At 45.6% G+C, this 27974-nt stretch overlaps 1 protein-coding gene across 1 annotated transcript in view; it reads right to left on the bottom strand.

Moving 5' to 3' along the window:
• LOC142766004 (uncharacterized) overlaps positions 1-27974 on the bottom strand; it is a 50163-nt gene that overhangs the window by 13092 nt on the left and 9097 nt on the right. Inside the window, exon 2 of the mRNA XM_075867815.1 lies at positions 27747-27966. Within this exon, the coding sequence (XP_075723930.1) occupies positions 27747-27966 (220 nt within the window). The remainder of the gene's footprint in view (positions 1-27746; positions 27967-27974) is intronic.

The raw sequence follows: 27974 nt of genomic DNA on the forward strand, positions 1-27974 counted from the left end.
TACCTTAGTAACCTGCGCTTCGCCGATGACATTGCATTGCTGAGTAACTCAGGGGATGAATTACAACTCATGATTACGGAGTTAGACAAGGACAGCAGAAAGGTAGGTCTTAAAATTAATCTCAGTGGACAGCTATTCGTCAATTGATTTCATTGCACTCCATACTGCTGCATAAGACCACTGCACTGGAGACACTACCGTGTTCGACGATCATTTGACGTGCTGCATTCGAGAACACATCTGAAAAGTTTTTTTTTCTTGTCCGTTAGAAATGAATACAACCGAAAAGCAAATTGTGTAAACCATTCACGCCAAATAGTTGATTATTTTCATGCAGGAAGTAATTGAGCTTGGTTGTGGTAGAATATTTAGGCAGTTAGTTACAGACTCGTTAACATTTTTTACTAAAACTCGCGCAGAACGTCATAATCTTTCATTTCTCTTCTTGGAAGAAGATAATGACTTCATCAAAATTCGGTCTTGCGAATTGGAAACTTTTCTGGCAGTGCATCATAAATCGTGACTGAAGGCAGCAAGCATTCAGAAAACAATTATGGTGGGGTAGATGCTGATATACATGAAGGAGCTGTGCCCCGCGACAGGTTAGGGACAGGGCAAAAGAGTAAACATTGTGCTGCCTGTGTGGCGCCATCCTCTCTGGCGTTTTGTCGCAATGCGTTATGTCATTCGTCGAAATGCGCTATATCGCCACGCGCAATGTGCTGTTCTATAAACCATTCACATCCAAGATTTATCGTTGCTCATCAAAGGGCATTACAGGTGACACAATGATGATAAGGAAAGATATAGAAGCTTCATATTGTCTTTGTGCTTATCAGCTATATGAAGTGCACAGCAAGCTCACCCCGTCTTATTGGACGAATACAATTCGACAGTAAAATGTACACCAAGCTTTAATGCAGCAATAACAGAGGAGTGCAAACACGCTTCGAAGCATTTGGGCAACGAAAACCACTCTACATCTAGAATTTTTGTCTTGGTGGTATGAATTCACCCTGCTCAAGCATTTATGTATTCTGGAATGCTTCAAGCAGAACATTTGGAAATATTTATGTTCAAAATTGTGCCATTTCGCGGATGAACACATTGCTTATCAAGATATATAGCTTCGCTACATGTGGCTCAAGTTACCTTACAGCTATCAAAAAGAGACATATATTCTATTCTGTCTTCTTCTTGCAAATGAAAAATAATTATTTGCGTCCTTTTTGCTCTAATCCCAGGACACTTTGTTGAATGATTTCTTGGGTTTTCGTTATTTCTCCATATCAACCACACAAGGCTAACTTAGAGCCGGTCAGTGGAATTATACCGAAAGTAAAGCGGTAGCTTTGTGCCCTCTATTACGAGTAAAATAAGAAGAGTGTTGAATTTATTCAAATATCTATTTTCACGTGGTATCGCTGTGTAATATTATCAGAAACGCTATATCATCCCAAAACATAAGCAGGCAGAGTTATGTTTTCTTGTAACCGTTACAGGAAGGCACACTATCTAATGTGAGTTGGCTGCCTTCATTCTTAAAATATTTCGGCGTTGGGACATAGAGGATGGAAAGCAAGCTGCTTGCAATTACTCGGACCTGGTGGTAATTTATTTGTTATTTATTTACAAAACACTGCAGGCCCAATTAAGGGCCCCAGAAGAAGGCGCAAGATCATAACATTGCACACAGGTGTAAAACAGCAAGAAAAATAAAAAGACACATCATATACAAAAGATACAAAAACATAGGTCATGTTTAAATACGCTCAAGTGCCTCTACAGAGCCGGTTAACAATTGAGGTAGGCAGTTCCAGTCGTTTATGGTTCGAGGAAAGAAAGAGTATTTGAAAATGTTTGTTCTAGCAAAATACGGTGTTAATGAATGAGTTTGCCGATACAGGGTTTGTCTTGTCGTAAGCGGTTTCAGATATAAATCACGGTTTACTGACTGCTTCTTGTTATTTAAAAGAAAAAGACAAATGAGCCTGTGAACTTTTTGACGTTTTTCAAGTGTGGGTATATTGTTTTCTTTCATAAGATTTTTGGTGGAATCAGTTCTTTGGTGTGTGCTGCTTGACGACAAATATTCAAAAAATATCGAAGTTCAGTACTGCGTGCATACACTAACATCTACTGAAGAACCTAAAGCACACTTCTTTGAAAGTTCAGCTTTCTCGGGATGTAAGATCCTTCCCGCAATTACGAAGTGACCAAGATCGTGGCCAAAGCCTGAACTTTATTTGTACAGTTATTCATTGAGGAATAGAAAAATTTAGCGAATAACTTAAGTAGCAAATAGCAATATCAGCGGCAACAAGAAAGAAAGCACTAAAAACAATGGCTAAAGCCTTACTTCATGTCATGCACATTTAGCGTACGCGTTAGGGACTTATCAAAACTTAGTACATCAAATTATTGAGTTTTCACAACGTTAGTCTGGCGCAAGCCAAAGCGTCCGACTACCAACTTATTTTAAACTACATCATTTCTGGGACATCATCTATATTTTCAGGTCGCAATAATCATGATGTCATCTGTGGTTTTACGTTACAAAGCCGAAATGCTATAATGAGAGACCCTGGTGTGGAGGGCTCTAGAAGTTTTGACCAACCAGCGCTCTTTATTATTCGCTGACATCCCTCAGTAAACAGGCCTCTGTCATTTCTCATCTACCCCGATTCAAACGCCTTGGTCGTGATCGAACCCAGAACGAAGGCTGTATCCGCAGCCGTGCACCGTAGGCACAGATCACCGTGGCGGGCCGTTCAAGGTCGCCGACATATAGTTCATTTCTTCCCCATCGAAAGAATTATTAAATTGAGCCAGAAGTCGCACCTCTGTTAGGAGTAGCGCAATACATTTTGTTCACGATAATTACAACAGTTAAGAATGGTGTCTGATGCTCTATTTCCATGTTAGCACAAGGACATTAACGCCCATTTTAGTGCTCTTGACTCCACTGGGAGATATTCAGCGCTTATAAATTAGCGCCGAAACAGCTTAAAATACCAGAATGTCCAAGCGAGTTTTTCGTGAAATCTCAAAAATGTGTCAACAACGTAGGCCTCCTCAATTTATTTATCCACAATATTGAATCATCACGGAAAAGGCAGCAAACAAGTAGACAAAAAGGGAGAAGGCAGGGAGGCTAACCAGAAAGACGTCTTCTTGGCTCCCCGATAATGGGAATTAGGGAAGAGCGCAAAATAGAGGGAAAAGAAAAAAGAGTAAAAGGGGAGGTATATCCAATAAATTCACCGCCGCAGTTTGATTTTTTTCAGGAAACAAAAACTCTAGATATATATGCGACATTCTCAGTTACCAGTTCATGGTGTACTACTTTTCACAAGTGCCATTTGGCATTGGCTGGCCTACATGAAAAACATAATGCCCTCTCGAAGAAGAAGAGAAAACAAAGTTTCAGCGGAGTACCTCCAGCATAATAAAAACTCATGCGTAGTCTTACATGATTAGGATGTTTATGTTTTTACTTTAAGATACGTGTTCAAGTTTCACTCAAGGGCTAAGGAGTATAGCCGGTACCATAATTGTGCACCAGCATCTCCTTCAATCAATCAATGAAAGATGTTTATTGCACTCATTTGTTGTTGCACAATCGTTAATCGCAAAAATACCACTGCAAGAACTAAGTGAAACGGGTTGCAAGAAGAAGTTTCATGTAGAACTGTTAGTTTTTTTCAACTTGCAATGAAAATCAGTTGTACTTGGCCAACCACAGTATGTTTATATTTTACAAAATTTGTGGGGCCATTATGCGTATACAGTACTTCAAGGAAGTGCCGGGCAACAGATAAAGAGCATGCAAGCAAACGTTACTGAGTTTTTGTTAGATTTTTTTCGTTACTTTCCGAAGATATTGCACCATTTGTTAAAAAAGGCGGTGAAGAATAGCGTTCAATTTAATTCAAAGGTGCCTCAAAACCCAGCTTTGATAGTCAATGCTACTAAAAATTCCTGTAACCAAAGTGACATTTCCTACTACTGTTACAGGAATGTGCGAGACTATCATTAAAAATAGTAGTCGTGATCGCAAATGCATCGGGGTGATTAGCGATCACTACCACAGTGCTCCCTTAACGACAACGTTTGATGTCACACATTGACTTAAATTAGATGTACGACTACCATAAAGGTGATCCCAGTTGTTAACCCAATTGTCTAAGTCATGCTCTATATTACGTGCCAAACTTTACCACCATTTGAATGACCATTTATTTGATACTCAGGACACAATGTTACAAAATTGTACAAGATCATTCATCTGAGAACGTCACTAGAAATTCGATAGAGGTTGGAGAAATTCACCTCGCAAAGGTGACAATAGCAGTTTTCACTTATTGGCAGTTCATTTCATATCGATTTGAACACCTTCAAAGTGTAACTGGAAACGATATAAAAAACGAAGTGGCTTCTTATCACTAGTGACTTGGTCATGTCACAGTTTACACAAAGAAAATGAATCGCTTTTTTATTGAGTCTTCCTTTGATGTCCATGATTCAATGTTACAAGAATGTATGACATCAACCTACCGACCGAATTACTTGCGATCGCGAATAGGAAGGATTGATTGGCGTCTGAATAGTGACCACTTTATTGCTAATGACAACTAGTGTGATATCAATGAGCACACATTCGAATTGTAAGTGGGACTGCTACAGAAGACAAATTGATTACTTATCGCAAGTGCCTCGATTGTGCCATATTAACTGCGAAGCATTGCTTTGCGTACTGCAAGCAAGTTTGGCGTATGTCTATGTATCTAGATGACTATCTATCTACATAAGCGCGGGCGAGTATGTGCCACTGGTGATTGACAGTTAGTAAAACATATGTGCAACTTGAACGCGTGAGCGCTAAGAAAAAGCTGACATCGGCTGCGTTGATCCAACGAATGTAAAGAAAAATATGCCAGGGTCCCAGCAGGAATCAAAGCCTTGCGTTCTGCGTGGCAACCAAGTATTCTGCCACAGAGCCACGCCACGTCTCGCAACTACTACGAAGATGAGTGGTCGAACCTGTAGGTTTTAACATCCATGATTTCTACATTGAAGTCGCCGACTAGTATAAAGTGCGGACAGATGGACGCATGGATGAACAGACGGACATGTGGACGTGTGCACGCATGCACGAACGGACGGACAGATGCATGAACGAACGGACAGATGGACGGCAGGGGTGATCGTTTATTGTGCTGCCATATAGTTTATTAAAAACAAGGTTGGTTGTTTACACATATCTTCCCATTTCTCTTGCAGGTGTTTAGTTTCGGTTTGTGTTTTGAGGTGCGTGATGGACGCCAACTAGGTCGGTGCTAAGAAGCTTCGCCTCGAAAATCTGGCATTGGCACAGGCGAGCGACGAACGCATAGAATAAATATCATGGCTCCAGCAGCAATGCAACCCCACATTATGCGTGGCAATCACGTATTCTGCCGCACAGCCAGGCTAGGTCTCGGAAGTGGTTTTCAAGCAGACCGTAATGTTCGTGAAACGTCATTTTTGTTCCAGCGCTGGCTATTCCATCTTATAAACAGTACACAGCATTTCCAGCATTGACAGGGTTTACATTCTTCAAGATTTGGCAAACATGGACGTTAGCGATATTGAAAACTCCCGTCTCCGGTGCGTGCAGGCATAAATTTCATGTTTTCAAGCCCACTACCACTCAGACTATTTTTTACGCAGTTCTTTTGCTATGTCTCCTATGACCGATACCACGACGCACAGGGTTTTAATGAAGTTGACATCTAAATGCTTATGCAATAAAAAATCTTAGTGATGCATAGAGAGTAAGGAACACGTGCATACACAGATCAATTGATACAGCAACACTATTCATTATATAGTGTGCCTTCAAGCGACGTAAACAGAGATGTAAAGTGGCGCTAATAGAAATTTGATATGTACCCTACTCGCTCCTTCGAGGAAGGCATGGACAGACGCTTTCGTTATTGTAAATGTAAAGTTCCTGACAGCTCTTTTTTCTGTACATTACTTTCATCCGCCACTCCAGAGAGAGCAAGATGCCCCACTTCAAGGTTACAAATACTCGACTGCTCCCTCAACGACGTTACGTGTTTTGATTGTGATAGCAATTATATAGAACTATTCACAGAAGTTTTTGCCATCGCCGTCACCATCAAGTTCCGGGTATATATATTTAAATAAAAAGCCTAAACAAACCATGTAACAGTTTTCTATGTGCGCCACCAACTTTCGGACTTCTCCCTATTCACTCTGAACCCTGCATGCCACGCTAGACAGCTATGCCACACGCCAGTCATTCTTTGAATGCTAGCGGCAATCAATTAGCGCTACCGGTACGCAGATTTCGGAAGTGCTTCGACGTGGTCATAAGCGGCAGCGAGGTGGTGCAAAGGCTGCCCTTTAAAGCAACGCTCATTGATTTATTTACAACAGGTTTTGATACGTGCAATGAAAGTAGATGAAGTGGATGCTGATGATAGAGCAAAACTGGGTCCTAAGGTTCAATACATCTGGGTTGAAGTCATCGACTAGAACGAAAGACGGATAAATGAAAGGACGAGCGGACAAACGCGCGGATAGACGGGATGATGGTTCATTTTATGTACGCTGTGTAGACAGCTTTGCGCCGAGACGTTTTCCACCTGCGCTTCGACAGTGCACGGTGTCCGGGCGGAATGAACCCGTATGAAGATCTAGAGTTCCCAAGAAGCTTTATTTCTAAATGTGGTCCTTTTCTGTACTCATTCACGATGTGGAATGCCTGGCGATTTTTCGAACACCACGCACAGCAGCATCACAACGGAGTCACACCACGATCCGCAGTGCTCAACAAGAAGGTTTCGGTGCCGTAGACGCTCGCAGTCTGACAATAAAAAACGTTGAAATTACAAATGCGGCAGTTGTTGGTTTTTCATCTGTCCTTGTATACCTATGCTCTAGGTTCAAGCATCCTTCTTGGAACAGCTTGGTGTGGGAGTCGAGCTGTGACAGCAAGTAATTCACTGTCCTGGCGTGTGCGCGCGTGTGTGTGTGTGTGCGTGTGTGTGTGGTGTGTGGTGTGTGCGTGCGTGCGTGCGTGTGTGCGTGTGTGCGTGTTTTTGTGTGGTGCGTGTGTGCGTGTGTGTGTGTGTGCGCGCATGTGTGCGTGTGTGTGTGTGTGCGTGCATGTATGCGTGTGCGCGTGTGCGCGTGCACGTGTGCGCATGTGTGTGTGTGCCTGTGTGTGTTTGTGTGCGTGCGTGTGTGTGTGTGTGCGTTCGTGTGTGTGTGTGTGTATGTGTGTGTGGTGCGTGTGTGCGTGCGTATGTGTGTGTGTGCGTGTGCGCGTGTGCGTGTGTGTGCGCGCGCGTGCGTGCGTGTGTGCGTGTGTGCTTGCGTGCGTGTGCGCGTGTGCGCGTGCACGTGTGCGCGTGTGTACGTGTGTGCTTGCGTGCTTGCGTGCGTGTGCGCGTGTGCGCGTGTGCGCGTGCACGTGTGCGCGTGTGTGTGTGTGTGTGGTGCGTGTGTGTGTGTGTGGTGCGTGTGTGTGTGCGTGTGTGTGCGTGTGTGTGTGTGTGTGCGTGTGTGTGGTGCGTGTGTGCGTGCGTGTGTGTGTGCGTGTGTGTGTGCGTGTGTGTGCGCGCGCGTGCGTGCGTGTGTGCTTGCGTGCGTGTGCGCATGTGTGTGTGCGTGCGTGCGCGCGTGTACGTGTGCGCGTGCGCGTGTGTGTGTGTGTGTGTGCATGTATGTGTGTGTGTGTGTGTGTGTGTGTGTGTGTGTGTGTGTGTGTGTGTGTGTGTGTGTGTGTGTTTGTGTGTGTGTGTGTGTGTGTGTGTGTGTGTGTGTGTGTGTTCTTTTGACTTGAGCGAAGCTCCGCAAGTATCAAGTTGCTTCCCGTTCATCGTATGACGTTCTAAACTGATTCTATCACTCTCGTTGCTTTGTTCTATATGAGCTAAACTGACATTTCCGTGGAAGCTCGCATTGTTCCGCTGGAAACAAACACCTCCTAGAAGAAGCTTGATCCATCACTTATTTTGAAGTTTGAAGTTTGACGGAGGTGGGTCTGGTTAGAATGATGCATGGTGCAAGTAACAAGCCGTAGGCACTTCTACGACACGCGCAGAAAAGCTGCACACGGCAAGAAGACTATACGCTACCAACGTAAGCTTAATTCGGCAGGAATTGTGAACTTGTGGCTCTCCCAAATCTCTCTTGAACGCTGTCGAATGACAAATGGCACATCCGCACATGCCCTGTGCTGCCTTTGGTGGAAAGTGCACGAGAATACCTTATATCCTTTTATTAGCTAAGCCTTCAGCCACATTTTACGTTCCTACAAAGACCAAGTGATACATGTTCTAGGCCAGAAACATTGACAGTGACTCGTCAGTGGGAAGGACAAACTACCCAAAGTTCCCCGGTGTGGTGTACGTTTTACTGCACCAGGATTCTCACAACATGTATATTGACAGGAATGGTTGCTTTTAAATGCTTCTCAAGCAGCAACACGATGACGTGAAGCAGACAATTGATTATTCCGGTGTCATCTCTGAGCGCGATTCAGGGAGACACTTAAATGACGGGGGGAACACAAATACTTTTGCTAGAGAAAAAGACCTCGCGATGACCTTTATCTTGGGTTATTCATAATAGAGACAACTGCACGCACTCTCGGCAAGAACGATGATTTAGGGTTTGGATTAGGACGGTGTTAGTTAGCCGGCGGATCAATAGCGTTGCGAAACTTGCAGGGAATCACCAACCACCCTGCCCTGTTTCCTTCTTGCTAATTCTAACTAATATCGTGTTATTAATTGCTTCTTTTTTATATAAGCATGAGAATGCCTTAAAAACTCGCGCGTCGCGCTATGTAACTCTGCATAAGCAAGCGGCCTCTGTGCTGCTCGGCATGCAGTACTGCACACGAGGAATGATGACAGTCTACATCGCCAGTGTATGTGCACTGCCCGAGTGATATATTATATATAGCTTATATGACGCTATCTGGTCACTCACATGTTCGCATTTTACTTGTGAAGAAGCTCCCTTGTTGAAGCCAAAACGTCGTTCTTTTTGTGTGCGTGTTTTAAAGTTCACATGCATCGGTGTCGTGCCTACGGTTTTTTCACCTTCACCAATCACTTGTTTTAGCAATCTAATTACATGTGTTGGGTAATAGTGAGCACTCTCGAGTAGTTGTGTAATCTACGCCTGTGCTCATCCGCACACTAGCCCAATGCGCCACAGGAATATGGGAGGTAGAGATTCGTAGCTTGAGCCGTGAACACGGGCAGACGTTCAACGTCCTGCAGGCTCCTGTTTCGCTCCACCAAGGTACGCCATACTCCCGCCGACATCATTGCCCTTATGCAACACTTACTGCAGGATTTTGATTGGTCTGCGCTATCGCACTCGAGGTAAATGGTGGTGAAGCACCGTTGGTGCACATGAAAGTTGCTTCGAGAACGACGCGTAACAAGTTTACACGAAGCGAAAGGCAAAGACCATAACTGCGCCGAAAGTGAGCCCCCAAAGCGAGCGCGTCGGGGGCTTTTTGCTGCTATCGCCATGATTAAACGATCACATGATTGCTCGCCGGCGTGCATTCTAGGAAGCCATGTTTTAGCTGCTTCGTCCACGAATGGTCTCTATTGACCCCATCAGGTGTATGCCGCAATGCTCCTCATCATCGCTCACAGACAGACGACAGTGCCACCCCGCCCTGCTACCAGAGAGAACCTTGCGAGAGGGAACGTCTGAGTGGTACAAGGCACGTTTGTAGGATGCCCTTGACCTGTTGCAATACCCTAGTTAGCACAGCGTCGGGCGCATACCATCGCTGCCCGAGCAGTCGTAGATTTTATTCCCCGTGGTTTTTTTAAAGACAATAGTCTCTCTTGGACCACCTCGACGCAAAAGTTTTGGTCTAACTGTCTCTCTGTCTGCTTGATCGCCGTAACGGTACCCCAAATGGCCAACCCCATCTGCAGCACCCACAAATATCGCTCAAGTTTAAGCGTTCATACTTGTGTGATTGTCAATTAAAAATCGATTATTCCGCATATGCTAGGCACTATAACAACAAGTCACTATTCTTATGTGTGTTTTAATACTAAGGAAGGCATACATAAACAATTCTAAAGACCATAGCGTTTATCACGCTGCGCTGACTACGCAACACCTAGCTCAAAAAGGCGAGTGTTTTCAACGCTTCTCTAAGACGACATAGTGGTGGCGCCTGCCCGTCGCTTTGCGTTCTATACCTGATCGCCTCTGAGACAGGCGCGCACGCCTTCCTTCTTTTTTGAAGATAAGTGCCAGATAGCGCTCGTGTCTAACGTGCCTCAATGCGCTAGTTCGCCTTCGCTGCACGAATCGAGACACTCTAACACAGCGCCTCTAGAACAAGATTCACTAATTTTCTAGCGCAGAGCATCAAATAAGTGTTTCGTTCCCTCTCTTCAGACGCAAAACTATCGTCTTTAGACGACATTTGCAGTGAAATGTGCAGATACGGGGTCATTTGTTTTTCTAAGAAAATGACTCTTTCAGATTTGGTAGCGTTCATTTTATTCACGTCATATCCTTGACTGAAATATGTCACTAATGTTTTGGTGAACCGTGTCAAAGATACTTTCATGTTAAAAACAAAATATGAAAGAAACACAAAGTAGGCTGTACGCGAAGGATCGCTCGCATGTTTTCGTCAACAAGGAGCAAGCGTCACTGCATAACTCTGCTCCACGAATTCGGGTGTGCCGAACCTATTGCCGTTTGCCGCTAAAGGATTCTTCCTGAAGCATAGACATATTTTGCACTTTTATCTCTACAACTGCAGTATTCACTCGGAAGGCCGCGCTCAGCCCACCTTTAACCCTAATCGTTCTGTCACGTTGACACATAAGTATCATATATTTGAGGTGCACGACGCATTGTTTCTTGTGTATGAAATACATATGCAGATAACACTTTGCCAGATGCCTTCGTATATTACATGCACATTCGATACCGTCCAGAAGTGCTGCACCATGAAGAGGCGTACACATATATATCCTCTTTCCACAAAGATGATATCTGTGTGCACCTAGTGCACAGACAGCACATTCAACAGCTGCTTAGACTATGTGGCGACTATTTTAATTAACGTAACCAAACTATCTCAGAGACCCACGTACACCGCCATTGTATGGCGTTGTACGCGGATTATCTTTGTGAGAATGAGAATAGATTCATGCGACCCCCCTCCCCATGAAAAACGAAAAACCAAACAACTCGGGCTGCATGTTTTACGCAAATAATCGGTGGCCACCGTTTCGCTTGTATATCCAGATATGTCCTTCTGGCTCACTGCGTAGTAGAACTCTCTGAATTTTTTCAAGCGTTGCATCTCCGTACTGGGAGCTACTCCTGGCTTTGGTGTGAAGCAAACATTGGTGACGTCCGTCAAGTGCACATTGAAGAGAAACCAAGTGAATTTGTGTTTTCTGTCCTTGCTACTCATAACTAAATGAGCCTGCAAAAGAAGATTAAGAAGAGCTCAATAATTGCTTGAAAAACAAATGACTCGGCAATCAGTCAGACACGATGAGTTCATTACTGCCGAGCATTGCAATTCAGAAATATGAACACTTACAATAATATAGAGTAGATGTCTTAATCTCTGAATCACCTAGCTAGTTCCATCACACCCAACATCATCTCTTTTTGTTCTTAGAGGCACTGATTTTGAGATAAGAAATAGTGCTTCAACAGTGATTCAAAATCATCAGCTGGGCGATGTATTTAAACACATTCTCATTCCTCGAGCCCAATGGGGAGAGCCAACTTCATCTTTGTAGGCTTTGTTTTATTATATTGAAGTGCTGTTTAGGACAAAAAAGGTGCGTCATGATTATTTACATGGCTGTGAGTGGTAGGGCATACTTTGTACACAAGCAGAATAAATTTTTCCACTGTGCTTTCATCCATGAGCATGAAATAAATCACATCTTCTATATCTTTCATTTGCGTGTGGACATTTATTTCACAAGAGTACCACAGGTACATATTCTGGCTTGGAAGTTTATTGTTGTGCCAAACCAGTTCAGTACGTTTAACTTATCGTGACAATCAACGTGATATCTCACAGCCATAAAAAAGGTAATAGCGGTTTCTGGTTGTCTTTCTGATTTTAACTCATGTATCTCTTAATATAATGGTGACAAAAGTATCGCAATTACTATTATAGAGATAATCTCTCGCTTTGTATATATGAACAATACAATTTGTTCCTATCGCTTTCATTTATTCATTCCTACAGTGACACTAGCGTATATTTCATGGGGCTTGCGCGAACAGTCATGCTGAAATATACAGTTTCCGATGAAGATATTTGCTTAAAATATTTCCTTTCACTGGTAAATATAACCTGCTGCGATCTTAGAGACTCGTGTATAGCATACTTTCAGTGCAATTGAAGACCTCCAGTTGGTCTAAATTTTCTGAGAGCCACACTACGACACACCTCATACTCAAACCACAGTCCTTCCGTGTATAACTCTATATATTATTACAACAATGTCTGGCACTCGGCATTCGCGTTTCTTTTGTGACGTGTAGCAGCCTGAAAACATCCTCTATAGGTTTGTTTTCTGCTGTTAGTTTCCTCTTCGAAATGATTTATGCTAAACAAGCCCACATCTTCAGGGCGAAACCATGATTCTATGCATCGGTGATCAGATGAATTTTTGATACTTTCCAATCTATGCACCTGTCACGCAGTCAAGGAAGTCAAATGTAACTTTAAAAATTACCTTACCTGCAGTCATCTTTATTTATAAAACAAAGAAACGTATGAGGATGTCACCTCAAGCGAAACTAAAGTTAGCGCGGCAAGCAGTATTATCGAAATAATGAGAAGTCTTACCTTTTTCCTTCATTGTGTCCAGCGAATCAAAGGTAATGAAAAAAGTTTTGTTGACAGCTGTATTAATGCCAGCCATTACCTTCTCATTTTGTAGTTCCGTGTTATTGCCTTCGCATGACTAGAACGGATGAAAAAGACGTGTAAATCAAAAGCTGAGGTTCTCATTTGCGCAGATTATCACAAATAATTTTTGTTAGGGGCACGGTATGCTTCGTATGACTAGCTTTATGGCAGTGAACGTGATAGCACATCAAATATACCTATTTGTTTATATCTTATATAGTAACTGCTGCTATAAAACTGAAATCAACTACGCGCGAAAAATAAAAGAACATGGTTGTCCTTCAAATAGAAAAGTCGGTAGAATACAAAACAGAGCCATGTCGTCCCACTGCTAGTTGGTGCTTTGTTGTTCATTGATATAGGTAAGATTGCACAGTGCCTGTAATTTTATGGCAGCTATTGCACCGGTTAACGCGGATGCGCCAACGTTGACGAATGGTGGCGCATCGCCATCCCGATGACTAGTGACCATGCTCATGAATAAACATTTCTGGCAACTGAAGTAGTTAGCATCGTCTGTTAAATTCCGCACAAAGATGACATCCATAAGTGCATGACAAACCCGGATGATCCATATAAGCTAGCTTAAAACGTCCTCAACTGAGAACAGAAACGCCATCAGGTGCCCTCACCTGATTATACAGGAAGCTATGCCTGTGCCTATGTGTACCACAAAGTGCTTCACCAACACTAGATTTCCTAGGTTCCTAGATTGAACCCTGAACGTAGTTAGCCGTTCCAATTTTTCCTTACATGGTTCTCACTCCACTGATGCATGTATTGCATGATATTCGCCTAAAGATGTTGTAGCCTTTATGTGGCGCCTAAACAGTTTTGTCAGTCGCTGCTGCTGCACTGGCAGTGTAAGACCCTGCGAAGCTGCTGCATGTCGAAGTTGCACTACCAAAACGACGAGGTGTCACGTGCTGAAACGGCGCAAACATTCTAGCACGTAACTGCTCATTAGCGAAATGAATCACCACGCTTTCATGTTGATAAACAGTTTTATGCTGAAAACAAAAAACCCCGTTGCATCGTCAATGCTTGAACAATATTTAATTGGTGCATGTTTTTTTGTCACACGCATTGTTAGGTATATTTATGCGAAAAAAACGAAGTCAGTCAGTCAGTCAAGAACTTTAATATATGGTCCTGAGGAGTTTAAGCCACCAGGGTGCCCACGTGGGACATCCTAGCAGCCGCTACCGTAGGCGACGCCCGAGTCGGGGCGGGAACGTGGTGGCGTTCCGCCAGTTCTTGGGCCCTCTGGACTGCCTTAAGTTGGTTTCGGAGATTGGGGCTCCTGAGTGCCTCCTCCCAGTCGGACTCACTGGCTGCAACGGATATTGCATGCTTCATGACCAATGCCGATAACATTACCTGACTCGTCACTCTTACACAAATCTCCCAACGGTCTCCTGAATAACCCTTCAAACTCACTAAGGTGGTCGTCGCGCTCACAAGAAACCCCGTCTATACGTCTGTCTAGACCATTCAGTTTCCTGCAATACTCACTGTAACTCTGGCACTATGGCTGTTCAGCCCTCATGAACGATAGGTGGTGCAAGGATTTGTCTAAATGCTGTGTTCTTGTCTTGTAACACACTTGCAGCTTTATTTGTTGTGTTAGGCATATTTTTTTTCGAACAAAACAGTGGATCGTTCTCAACTTCATGTACCGATTTGAAATGATGGACCTAAATATTTGAAGGTGCAGAAGAGAGACTGCTGACCTATTTCTGAACTTCGTTTTGAGACAAAGTGGCTGAAGGCCACACGGCCACACGCTGGAACGACAAAATCAAAGAACGAAGATTAGACAAATCCGTGTGCTACCCATCTCTCGGGTGATGGTTGAAGCCTCGTACGTTGAAGCTTTCATAGAAAATAACACCAAATTTTCTTCTCGAGTACAATTAGGAAATCTCTATAGCCCAGTCTAAACTTGATAATCCGCTGGAAGTCGCACCTCATAAATTGCCCTCTAAATTATAAGGGAGCATTACTTGCGACAGCACTGCCAATGCTTGGGGGGAGGGGGGTCAAAAGCTCCCATGCCATGCTCTCATAAAAATACATGGGATAGTGACCTAGAAATAATTCATCCCCCTGTACTTGCATGAGTGCTGAGCTTGTCGCAAACATGTGACAAAACGGAAAGACATTCACGTTTTGTTCCACCAACCACAGATGTCATCTTTCTAGCCTTCATCATGCACTCTCAAAGCTTGTCCAAAAGGCATGTCCCTCCTTTGAATTGAAAATTGTGAGTCGATGAAAGGACTCATCTCCACACGAAACATGACTGTTTCTTGGCGTGGTAGCAGCAGCGCGGTGAACATGCTGACGCTGCACTCGAACGGTTTGAAAAATACCGACTATCTTCCGAGCGTAAGTACTAATGTTAAGTACTATTGTGCCAATTTAACCATCTTCGATGCGTCATCAACAAAAGAGTCCTAAGCATTGCTTTTTTTCTGTACCTCAACTTCGACAGTACGGTAATAGTGCAATTGTAATGTTTATTCGCAAGAGCCATGACACGCAGAATTGCTTGATTGGGACATTGATAGCTTTTTGGTGTTAGCTACTTAGGTGCTGCTTACGACAAGGCACGCACAGAATCATGTATGCAAAATTATTTGCCTACATGCTTCATTGTTCCACTTCAGTATTAGTTCAGGATCGAAAATTTGTCATACAAGGGCGGACTGCAGTGAGGCAGGTAGCCACCATTTTTAGAGTTTATGTTTTTTATATCTGTTCCTTTCTTTTTTCTGGATAGGGTATTGCAAAGGTTACGTAATTGATAAGGCATCACTCTTAGCACTTCTGTTGATCGATCTTTAGGACAGTTGTTCTGAACCCTAATATTACGGTGATTGTGCACGCGTAACATTGGTGTATGCGCAAGCACAATATTAGACACTGTATACGTACCAGCATAACACTAAGACCCTTTTTGGAAGAGCTCTCTGATTATATACTCAAAGCAGCTCCATCTTGCCAATGTTTCCCACATTACAGAAGGCCTCGTCCGTGGTTTTCGGGGCTTCTTCGTCATGTTAGAGCACATCGCAGGTATTCACATTTACGAAGCACTCGAGTGTTGTCTACGCAGATGCATTTATATGTGATGATGTGACTGCATGGATTACTAGTTCGACATCGTCCTGTGTGACTATATTAGCGTTATAGGTACATCATTTATTTTCCTATTAATGTTGCTTGTCAGTGTTCCTTCGCCTAGTGCTAGTGTGAAAAACAAAAGTTAACACCAATGGATGAGTACTCGAACGTAAGAACGAGTAAGGCAAAGGTATGAATATGGATAACATAGGAAGGCTTCGAATCACGGGGCACAATTACCAGCAGATAGTTGAGTTGGCATCGAAGGCTTAGGAAAGAATATAGTGCGAAGCAACATGGACAAATCAAAAGAAAGCAAGACGACACTAACGCCAACTATCCACAAAAGGCTTTTCACGATTATGGTAAAATAAAGAACACGAAATAAGTTATCTGTCTTTCCAAAAATATGGCAGTGCTGCCTGTAAATGTTTTACATGCGTGGGTGTGCTTGGCCAATAACTGTTCAGGCACATGTATACACATGTATACTTGCATACATGTATACACATGTATACTTTATATGTATACTTCTCATGTATACACGTATACTTCTCACATGTATACTCTTACATTGTCAACAGTCGCCCCGCCGTGGTGGTCAAGTAGCTAAGGTACTCGGCTTCTGACCCACAGGTCGCGGGTTCGAATCCCGGCTGCGGAGGCTGCATTTTTGATGGAGGCGAAAATGCTGTAGGCCCGTGTGCTCAAATTTGAGTGCCCGTTAAAGAACCCAAGTGGTCGAAATTTCTGGAGCCCTCCACTACAGCGTCTCTCATAAGCATAGGGTGGTTTAGGGATGTTAAACCCCACATGTCGATCAACATTGTCGAGAGTATGACGAAAATTTGGTGCGGGCACTGTACTATGCGGGCACAAGAATGAGCAATTAGTGTTAGGGTTGCTAACTTGCGGTGGAAGCCCAAGTGTATCGGAATACCGGACTTAAACGATAAGCTTTCCTGTGCCTTGCATTTGCGACACTTTTGTACATGCACATTACGATGCTCGAATCGAATTTTCTCGAGCAGGTTCACCCGCAGCAGTGACTACCAGAAACCGTATGCTAAGTAGCACACCCTTACCTCTGGCTTGCTGCCTATAGCAAAACGGGTACAACGTCGATACGCCGCGTACTCCGGCTTCATAAACCTTACGGGCATATGGAAATTCAACACGCCCAGCTGGAATGCGAAAGCAACTATTTTTGCGTTGGTAGCGAACGATGTAGTCGTCATGGGGATCGTATTCTTCTGTAACAGAGAATGTGCACAATTTGTAAGTCCTTTGCCGAAGCTTTTACGTCGCGGCATGCTTGAAAGAATGCTGTGTCTGCGTCAGAAGCATATACAGTTATTCGAACTGAGACCACTTTTAAAGCCCTATTTTTCTTGATTCTAAACGTGGTTATGATAGAAAGTCGAATCATTTTAACTGAGGTTATTTCAGGTGGTCGTCATGAAGTCATTATTGGTTAATTGTGAATTTCGAGCACACCTTTACAAGTAACATCACACGTGACAGAGGATTTCATAAAAATGCCTCCCGAAATACAATATGTGGGCGTCATCGCGAAAATACCGTACGTGCCCGTGGCTTAAACTGAAATTTATTCAATCATCGCGCTGTGCCATAGGCAAAAAGCTACCTAAGAAGCGAAGTTTCGTAACCCCTTCAGAAAACTGATCTTCTAAATTCATTTCACATTATTTTTAATTTCCAATAAAGGACACTTTAGTACTGGCCCTTAGTGATTTACAGCTTTACACAAGAACTGAATGCACTATTTGAACAACAAAAGAAGTCAGCTATAATACATTGGAATTCAAGAGTTCTTTATTAGAAATTATGAAAGAACGCAGCAGAAATATCATTTTATTCTTCGTATACTCGCACTACAGTTGCAGTTCCTGAAATGTCAACAATTAAGCGACATATCACCGCATTATACTTCCATGTCAATGCATGGAAGCGGCTCTCGAGACTGTGGCTTCTCGCCTAAATAACATTTAGGATTATAAAGGCATGCTTTTTGTAGACATTGAGCAATGGTTCCTGCTACATGCAATGATTACGGATACACGTATGACATTTAAGACATCGACTGCTACAGCTAACGAAAACAAATGGAACGCACCGCTAAAAAACAGCTATTTCTCAGGTACTGTGAGGGCGTAGGGTAATCGATACATCGATGAGTGTCACAAGACAACATGATAAACAAAGCATCAGCAACGGGTGAAAGAGGTCATTCTGTTTTTTTTCGTTGTTGTTGTTTTTGTTAGTGGGAACAAAACACTCTTCATCTATAGCTGTCACACAAAAGGCCATCATATACAACAAAGAGAAACACACAGCCGAAGCACACAACTGTTTTAGACACGTCAACAATGAATACAGTTTACTCTGACCACATCTAACACACTCCACGAGTGGGAAAATATGATATAATGTACTACGAAGTCTTGGTTTTGAAGACCTTTATTAGGCCCGAGGAACAGGCAGCCGACAGCTCAGATGAACGAACCAAGATACAGATAATGTACAGATGAAGAGGATTGGTATACTAAATGCCCACACTGATTCCCCCCAAGTGAAAGCGGCCAGCCTGGCCGCGGCAAGTGAAGGGGACAAAGAACGTCGCATGAAGGGCTTCATAAGGGAGACATGGACGACCTCAGTAGTTCGATAACGGCGATCTGCTGGGGCTACAAGTGGCGTCACGCGATAATTCACTGATGAAGTTTCTTCAAGAACTGTGTACGGCCCGATAAATCGTGGCTGAAATTTGTCGCACAAACCAGGTGTGCGGATAGGCGTCAAAAGTAGCACTTCGTCTCCAGGTTGAAAGGATACAGCACGATGCGATTCATCATAAACCAGCTTTCTGTCTTGCTGTCGGGCTGCATTCCAACACAGTACTCCGATTCCCCCAGCGCGCCCTTACAGTATGATTGCAGTGTCAGTTGAGGGAGTGAACGTTGATGCTTTGGTGGAGACTGGGGCTGGGTTTTCAATTATTCGTGCTGATTTGTGTACCCGTCTTCAAAAAGTCACGACGCCTTATGATGGACCAACACTGGTTGGTCCATCATAAGGCTGCTTGGTCCATCATAAGCCGACAGCTGAGATGAACGAACCAAGATGATGATAATGTACAGATGAAGAGGATTGGTATACTAAATGCCCACAGTACTTGTATTTCGCAATAAAAACAAGAACTTCTGAAATCTTCACTTGTGAGGGACTGAGCGCTAAATACAGTGCCCAGGACGGAGGCTCACTTACCATCGATGAGACCATATTGTTTTTTGGGTCCCAGGCACTTGCAGGCATTGCTTTGCAGGTTGACAGGCTGCGCACCGTCAAGACGCACGTAATAATAACTACCACGGTCGCGTTATCCTTGCGACAGCGTGAGAAAACCTCATGAGACCTCAATTGCAGCGGTATCTACATCGGCGAAAAAGATGTTTCGATTCATCTTACTATAGGTCACAGACTTAGGGATAAGCAGGCTACGGTGTTTCGTGTTCGCGCACTCAAGCTCACACTGCGCACTAACGCCCTCTGTAGTTTTTTTCTCCCCATAAGGTAGTGATATTGCGCAGTTCAACCACTGCAATCATTCGTTCATAAATGGGACGTAAAGCAAATTCCCACGGTGCCTCTTGTGATCTTGGGGTCGGCTAGGGGCGTACGCTACCAGTGAAGATAGCAATATAGCATACCACGTAGTGACATCTATATATATATATATATATATATATATATATATATATATATATATATATATATATATATATATATATATATATATATTGTGAAGAGGTTTATTAGCCGTTAAAGGCAGCGACGAGACAGCGTGAAGAACCGTCCAGCGATCGGCACAGCAACGAACCGAAGCACGAGCCGAGAGAGCCGGGCGTTGGCGATGCTGCTTGCTGCTGGCACATCTTCTTCTTCACAATCGGCCCCGCTGAAAAAAGAGCCATCCTGGCGACCTAAGAGGTTTCAGGGAGAGGCTCATGATACGGTTTTAGGCGGGAAACATGGACGATGTCACGTGCACGCCGGCGCATGTCATCCGATCGGGAAACTGGCTCAATTAGGTAATTAACCGGAGAGGTTTTCTCTAAAACGGTGTAAGGCCCCTCGTACCGGGGGACAAGTTTTGATGAGAGTCCCGGAGTTTGGTATGGGATGGCAAGCCACACGAGAGACCCTGGGGCATAGCTGGGATCCGGAATAGAGGTGCAACGGTTTTCTTTCTGGCGTTGCTGCTCGTCCGAGGTGAACGCACGGGCGAGCTGGCGGCACTCTTCGGCTTGTCGAGCAGCATCGGAAATAGGTGGACATTCTGAAGCATCAGGATGGTAGGGAAGTAGAGTATCAATTGTATGGGAAGGGTCACGTCCATAAAGAAGAAAAAAAGGTGAAAATCCCGTGGTTGCTTGTATTGCAGTATTGTATGCAAATGTCACGTATGGGAGAACATGGTCCCAGTTGCTATGATTAGATGCCACGTACATCGAGAGCATATCACCCAGCGTGCGGTTAAACCGTTCCGTTAGCCCATTAGTCTGCGGGTGGTATGCTGTCGTTTTCCGATGAATGACGTGGCATTCTGAAAGCAGAGCTTCGACGACCTCGGAGAGAAAAGCGCGGCCTCTGTCACTAAGGAGCTCTCGAGGTGCGCCATGTCGAAGGATAAATTGACGTAAAATGAAAGAGGCGACATCCTGAGTGGTAGCGCTCGGTAAAGCGGCGGTTTCGGCGTAGCGTGTTAGATGGTCGACCGCCACTATAATCCACCGATTGCCATCTGATGTCAATGGAAGGGGGCCGTAGAGGTCAACGCCAACGCGATCAAAAGGCTTGGCAGGGCACGGAAGTGGCTGCAATTCGCCAGTAGCACGTAGCGGTGTTGATTTGCGTCGCTGGCAGTCAGGACAGCACTGCACAAATTTGCGTACGAAATTGTACATGCCGCGCCAGTAATAGCGATGGCGAAGGCGTTCATATGTTTTGAACACCCCGGCGTGGCCACATTGTGGATCGTCGTGAAGAGAAGCGCATACCTGCGATCGCAAAGCGCGTGGAATGACCAGTAGCCACCGGCGGCCATCAGGAGAGTAGTTGCGTCGATGGAGAAGTTGATCGCGGATGGCAAAATGGAAAGCTTGACGTCGGAGGGATCGAGATACCGGAAGGTTGGGCGTACCGGATAGATATTCGAGAAGAGATGCGATCCACGGGTCACGACGTTGTTCGGTGGCAATTGAGTCAAGATTTAACGATGACAAGTACTGGAGGCACGTGTTTCCGCACGTCGGATCTGGTGGCAAAGGTGAGCGGGACAGGGCGTCAGCGTCAGAGTGTTTGCGTCCACAGCGGTATACGACGCGAATGTCGTACTCCTGGATGCGGAGTGCCCATCGCGCAAGGCGGCCAGAAGGGTCTTTCAGCGTGGAGAGCCAGCAAAGCGCGTGGTGATCAGTTACTAGATCGAACGGGCGGCCGTATAAGTACGGCCGGAACTTTCCAAGCGCCCACACCAGAGCCAAACACTCTTTTTCTGTCACGCTGTAATTAGTTTCGGCTTTCGTCAGAGTGCGGCTAGCGTAGGCTACAACGTATTCTGAATAACCGGGTTTTCGTTGCGCGAGGACAGCACCTAGCCCGACGCCGCTGGCGTCGGTGTGCACTTCGGTAGGAGCCGTCGGGTCGAAGTGGCGAAGAATAGGTGGCGAGGTGAGCAGACGGCGCAGAGTAGTGAAGGCAACGTCACATGCAGGGGACCAGGAGGAGAGGTTCACGTCACCGCGAAGAAGCTGGGTTAATGGTGACATGATGGATGCGAAATTGCGAACAAAGCGCCGGAAATATGAGCATAGGCCTACAAAACTGCGAAGTTCCTTCATGGTCGTCGGCTTGGGAAATTCTGCGACTGCTCGAAGTTTTGCTGGGTCAGGTAATACGCCGTGCTTCGACACGATGTGGCCTAGGATGACGAGCTCGCGTGCAGCGAAGCGGCATTTTTTCAGGTTAAGCTGCAGGCCAGCGTCGGTCAGACAAGTCAAAACCTGCCTGAGGCGAAGGAGGTGCGTAGGAAAGTCGTGCGAGAAAACCACGACATCGTCGAGGTAGCAGAGGCACATATTCCACTTGAGGCCACGTAGCGTATTATCCATAAGTCGTTCAAACGTGGCGGGCGCGTTACAAAGCCCAAAGGGCATGACGTTAAACTCGTATAGTCCGTCAGGTGTAATAAATGCAGTTTTTTGGCGATCGGCTTCAGCCATTGGAACTTGCCAGTAGCCAGACCGCAAATCCAGCGACGAGAAGAATTCCGCTCCGTGAAGGGTGTCGATGGCGTCATCAATGCGCGGCAAAGGATATACGTCCTTGCGGGTTATCTTATTCAAACGACGATAGTCTACGCAAAATCGGATAGATCCGTCTTTCTTACGCACCAAGACGACAGGAGACGCCCAGGGACTGTGAGATGGTCGAATAACCTCTCTACGAAGCATATCTTCGACTTGATCGTTGATGACGCGGCGCTCTTCAGTGGAGACACGTTATGGTCTTTGACGCAGTGGCTGGTGTAGGCCGGTGTCAACATGATGCTTGACTTGCGACGTGCGGCCTAGTTGAGGTTGGGACACATCGAAGGAATTCCGGAACTCATGCAGAAGATCAAGCAGGTCGGCATGTTCGGTGGGAGTAAGGGTGTCGGCGATGGCGCTGGAAAACGTATCCTTAGACGACTCCTCGAGGGCCGACAGTGATTTTGGGTGGTCGCAGTATTCATCCGGGACATCAACCAAAGACGAAGGGTCGAGATCCTGCACGCGGCCGAGACATTCTCCCGCAAGCAAAGTGACAGTTGTGGAAAGCGGGTTGAGTATGAACATATTGCTTCTTCCGGCGGCAAGGTCAATCGTTGCGAAAGGCAGCGGCAGAGCTCGACGACTCGTGAAGATATCGGAAGGCATAAAAAAGACTGTAGCGTCAGTGTAGGCGTTGCATGAAATCGGAACAAGTGCGAAGTTTTCAGGCGGAATATCGGTGTCTTCATGCACAAACAACTTCGGCGGCTGATGAAGAGCGTCAAGTAATGGGACATCACAAAAGGGTGAAAACTCCACTTCAGCGCGTGCACAGTCGATGACGGCATTATGGCGGGATAGGAAGTCCCATCCGAGGATGACATCATGCGAACAGACAGCAAGGACAATAAACTCCACAGTGTAAACAATGCCTTCGATGGACACTCTTGCAGTGCAGGCTGCGAGAGGCGTTACTTGCTGTGCACTTGCGGTGTGGAGTGACAGTCCAGAAAGCGGCGTCGTGACTTTACGTAATACACGGCAGACATTAGCGGCAATTACAGAAACAGCGGCGCCGGTGTCTACAAGGGCGAAAGTAGAATAACCTTCAACAGTTACTGCGACCACGTTAGCAGGAGAGGGGCGAGGGCTTAGACAGTTCGAAAATGGCGCAGTTATTGCCTCTTGAACTGCGGTGCTTAGTTTTCCTGGTCAGGTCTGGGCCGGCGACGCATGGGGGAGGGCGATCGCCGACGAGGAGAGGGTGCGCGCGGCGTCACGAAGTCGGGGTCGTTAGGAGGGGCATAGCGAGGTGACGAGACCGGCCCGTATTGCGCGAAGGGTTGGCTGCCGGTTTGCGACGATCGGACATAGTCGCCGAACGCCTGAGGTCGACGGCGGCAGTAGCGAGCAACGTGTCCGGGAGTGAAGCAGGCGTAGCAAATCGGGCGGTTATCGGGCGTCCTCCGGGGATTGGCGACTGGTGCTGCCGCCCAAGGTGCAGTGTAAGCAGCCGGGTGTGCGGGCTGTGAGCGCGTGGTGTAGGATGGTTGCGGAAGCCTACGCACAGCGTCTGCATATGTGAACGGCGCTGCTACAGGCTGCATCACTTGCGAGCAGGTGACAGGAGGAGCCACAGGCTGCGCTGCATACGTTAGGGGCGCGGCCACAGGCTGCACGGCTGGCGGATAGGCGACAGGAGGGCCTACCGGCTGCGCGGCACGCTGGCAGTGGGCAAGGCTGGATAGAGGCGGCTCGTGGTGCGCAACAGGCACAGCTTGGGCAACCTCTTCCGAAATAGCAGTGCGAAGCGGGGCAGGTAGACGGGTGGTGGTCTCGTGAGTGAAGGGCACTAAAGAAAGTTGGCGGGCGACTTCCTCACGGACGAAGGCTCGAACTTGCTGAAGCAGTGGTGAATTGTCCGGCAGGGTGTCGAAACTGGACAATGACTCACCACCATGCTGAGGCTGTCGAGTCAGAGTGCGTTGCTTCTTTAACTCGTCGTAGCTCTGACACAAGCTGACGACTTCGGAAACTGTGCTCGGATTTCTTGCCAAGAGCATTTGAAATGCGCCGTCGTCGATGCCCTTCAGGATGTTTTTGACCTTGTGAGATTCGGGCATGGTGTCATTCACACGTCGACAAAGGTCGACGACGTCCTCAATATAGCTGGTGAAGGTTTCGCCAGTCTGCTGAGAGCGGACGCGCAAGCGCTGTTCTGCCCTCTGCTTGCGGACAGCCGGCCGACCGAACACTTCGGCACATGACGTCTTGAAGACACTCCATGTGGGGATGTTGTGTTTGTGGTTATTAAACCACAATTCGGCGACGCCAGTGAGATAAAATATCACGTGGCCCAGCTTGTCGGCTTCATCCCACTTATTGTTGGCGCTCACCAGTTCGTAGTGCTCGAGCCAGTCTTCGACGTCGGTCCCATCCGCACCACTGAAGACCTTCGGCTCCCGTAGCGTAGGATGGCCAGGGCAGTTGAACTGGAGCGAAGGCGTCGATGTAGTGGCGTTGGCAGTCATGACAGGTGGTAACGTGCGGCTTCGCAGCTCCAGGGTGTAGCAACGGGGATTAACAGCACCTTCCACCAAATGTGAAGAGGTTTATTAGCCGTTAAAGGCAGCGACGAGACAGCGTGAAGAACCGTCCAGCGATCGGCACAGCAACGAACCGAAGCACGAGCCGAGAGAGCCGGGCGTTGGCGATGCTGCTTGCTGCTGGCACATCTTCTTCTTCACAATATATATATATATATATATATATATATATATATATATATATATATATATATATATATATATATATATATATATATATATATATATATATATATGTATAAGAGAAACAAGTTTATACTTAAGGTCTCATTTTTCGTGTTCTACACAATATTAATGAGATCTAACAGACAATAATGCCAAGGAAAGTATAGGAAAAGTTATTAGGCCGATTGTGATGTAAATGAGAAGAAAGAAAAGTGGTTGAAAGGTAACTTGCCGTGGGCAGGATCCGAACCTGCGACCTTCGAATAGAGCGTTCGATGCTCTACCACTGAGCAACCACGACAGCTATCCCCCCAGCCAATTTTTTGGGTATCTATGTCAATTTAAACGTGAGAGTGTCAGCCAGCGCCACTAGTATCCATGGCTGCGAGTGTGGGAAACTCTTTATGAGCCTCTTTGGCATCACGTAGCACGTGAACTTATTACTTACTGGCAGCTGACCAATAGTCCCCCGTATACAACCTAAAGGCACCAAGTCTGCCAGTACAAGACCCTCGTAATGAATCAGAGAAACAAGTGTATTGAAGGGCTAGTTTTTCGTTTTTTTTTACACAATAATAATGATATCCAACAGACAATAATGCCAAGGAAAGCATAGAGGAAGGTATTAGGCCAATTGTAATGTAAAGGAGAAGAAGGAAAAGAGGGTGAAAATATAACTTGCCGTGGACAGGATCCTGCCGGTATGTAGCGGCAAAGAAGCGGGAAAGCACTTCAAGACTAACGTTTTCACCATGCATGGCCTTATATATAAATATATGCCTATTTCCAGTATTCCTACAAGTTTTTTGCTCCATAGGTACGTACGGGTAAGGCGGTGCTCTTTTATACATTCCTCTTGATGGATAATCATTCATTCATTCATTCCTTCACTGTTTGTTCAGACAAAAACAATGATTGCCTAGGTTGAAGGGACTAAAGGCAGATTACGTCTGCCTGACTAAGGTCCCTCCACCCATACATTTGCTCAGGTGAAGTGGAACAAAGGGTACAAATTTCATTCTGCTTTTGAATGAGGGGACACAAAATTCAAATTCAACAAGTATAACAGATGTCGACACATATTGGCAATATACTATTTGTCAGTAGAGGTTCCTTCTCGAATGTGCACCACCCCTTTTAGGGGCGAAACTCCTTATAGCGGCACCCGTTCGTCCCCCGTAGTGTGTAACAAGTATAACATTTTGACCTCCAAGGTGGTGCCGGTGAGAGACTTCTTCTGTGCGTTGTTGAACAATAAAAAATAGTGCTCAATGTACATGTCAATGGCTGCTAATGGGGAATGAGAGACAGGAGCATTCGGCTTTTAGTTAACGCGCAGGCTGTCATCACCATTAGCAGCCATAGGCATGTACATTGCGCACTATCTGACAAGAAAGGGTTGCTACGCTATAGTAGCTGGGTGTAACCTCCTCAGCTTTAGAAAGGTTTAGCGAGCATTGAGCCGCAGTGCCATGAATACAATGAACTTGTATATACCATGAATGAACTCGAGGTGGTTAAAAATAGGAAGTAGATACGAAGCGCAAGCCGTAAGAAAGTAAAAGGCGAATTCTCAGCCTCTCATTTCCCATTAGCAGCCATTGGCATGTACATTGAGCACAATCTGACTGAAAAAGTTTGCTACGTCATACTCGCTGGGCGTAACCTCCTTGGTTTTCTAAAGGTTTAGCAAGCGTTCGGCCGCAGTGTCATGAATACAGTGAACTAGTATATACCATGAACTCGATGTGGTTAAAGGTGGAAAGTAGACCCGAAGCGCAAGCCGTAAGAAAGTGTGCGTGTGCCACCTCTCGTTTAGTCCTTGGAATGTCCGCTGGATGGTGGTGCTTCTATATGGGGAATATATGATGAAAAGATGCGAGAGGTGGTACATGGAGTGTTAAATAGATGGGCAAACGGACACACAGGCAGATGCATGGATGGACGCATGAACGGACGCAGGGGCGGATGCATGGACAACCACAGGGATGTACGCACGAACAGAGGCACGCACCGACGGGCAGATGGATGCATGGACGGTCACACAGACGGACGCATGGATGGACGGAAGCAAGAACAAATGAACGGACGAATGCTTCGCCCCACTCTCCATCATGCACTCCGTGGATATGCTGCCAATCGTTTTTCTCGTTGTACGACTAAGAACACTGTATGCACTATTACAAACCCAGCAGAAACTGTGGTAGGTAGAGCACTTTTTGTCTACCAAGACAGCGCCACCGCATGCACTTTCGTGACGTAAGTCCGGTGGAATTTGTCGATATGGAGGACATTTGCAGCGAAGCGTGGAGATCACCGGCCTTTTCTTTTTTTTTATTTCGCGCGTTGATGTTTAAGAACACTGGTGGTGGCGCACAACTACGTTCTAAAATCTACTGTATTTGTTCACTCAAAACAACCTTCACTGGAATGAAAAAAAAATGAATAAATAAACGACAAAGCATTGCCTCTACCTAAAGGTTTTGTACAAACACTCCTCGTGGCCTCCCGTTTTCGGTTTTCGCTAGCGCCAGTCGCTGCACTTACCGCACGTCTAGTGATCCACACGTCGTTTTCATATATGTCTTAGAAGAGAGCTCGAGAAACAGTTGATAAGAGGCGGGCACGATCAGCTCTTCAAACGTCTGATTCAGGAGTCGCACGTCGGTGTACATGAGGATGTCGCAAATGCCGTCACCCGGGTACATGGTCTGATGAGTGGCCGTTTCGCTGACCGAGCACATCAGTGGTGGAGGAGGAGTCGTCGCTGCATTC

The sequence above is a fragment of the Rhipicephalus microplus genome, chromosome 6, assembly GCF_043290135.1.
Source record: "Rhipicephalus microplus isolate Deutch F79 chromosome 6, USDA_Rmic, whole genome shotgun sequence".
Lineage (NCBI taxonomy): Eukaryota > Metazoa > Arthropoda > Arachnida > Ixodida > Ixodidae > Rhipicephalus > Rhipicephalus microplus.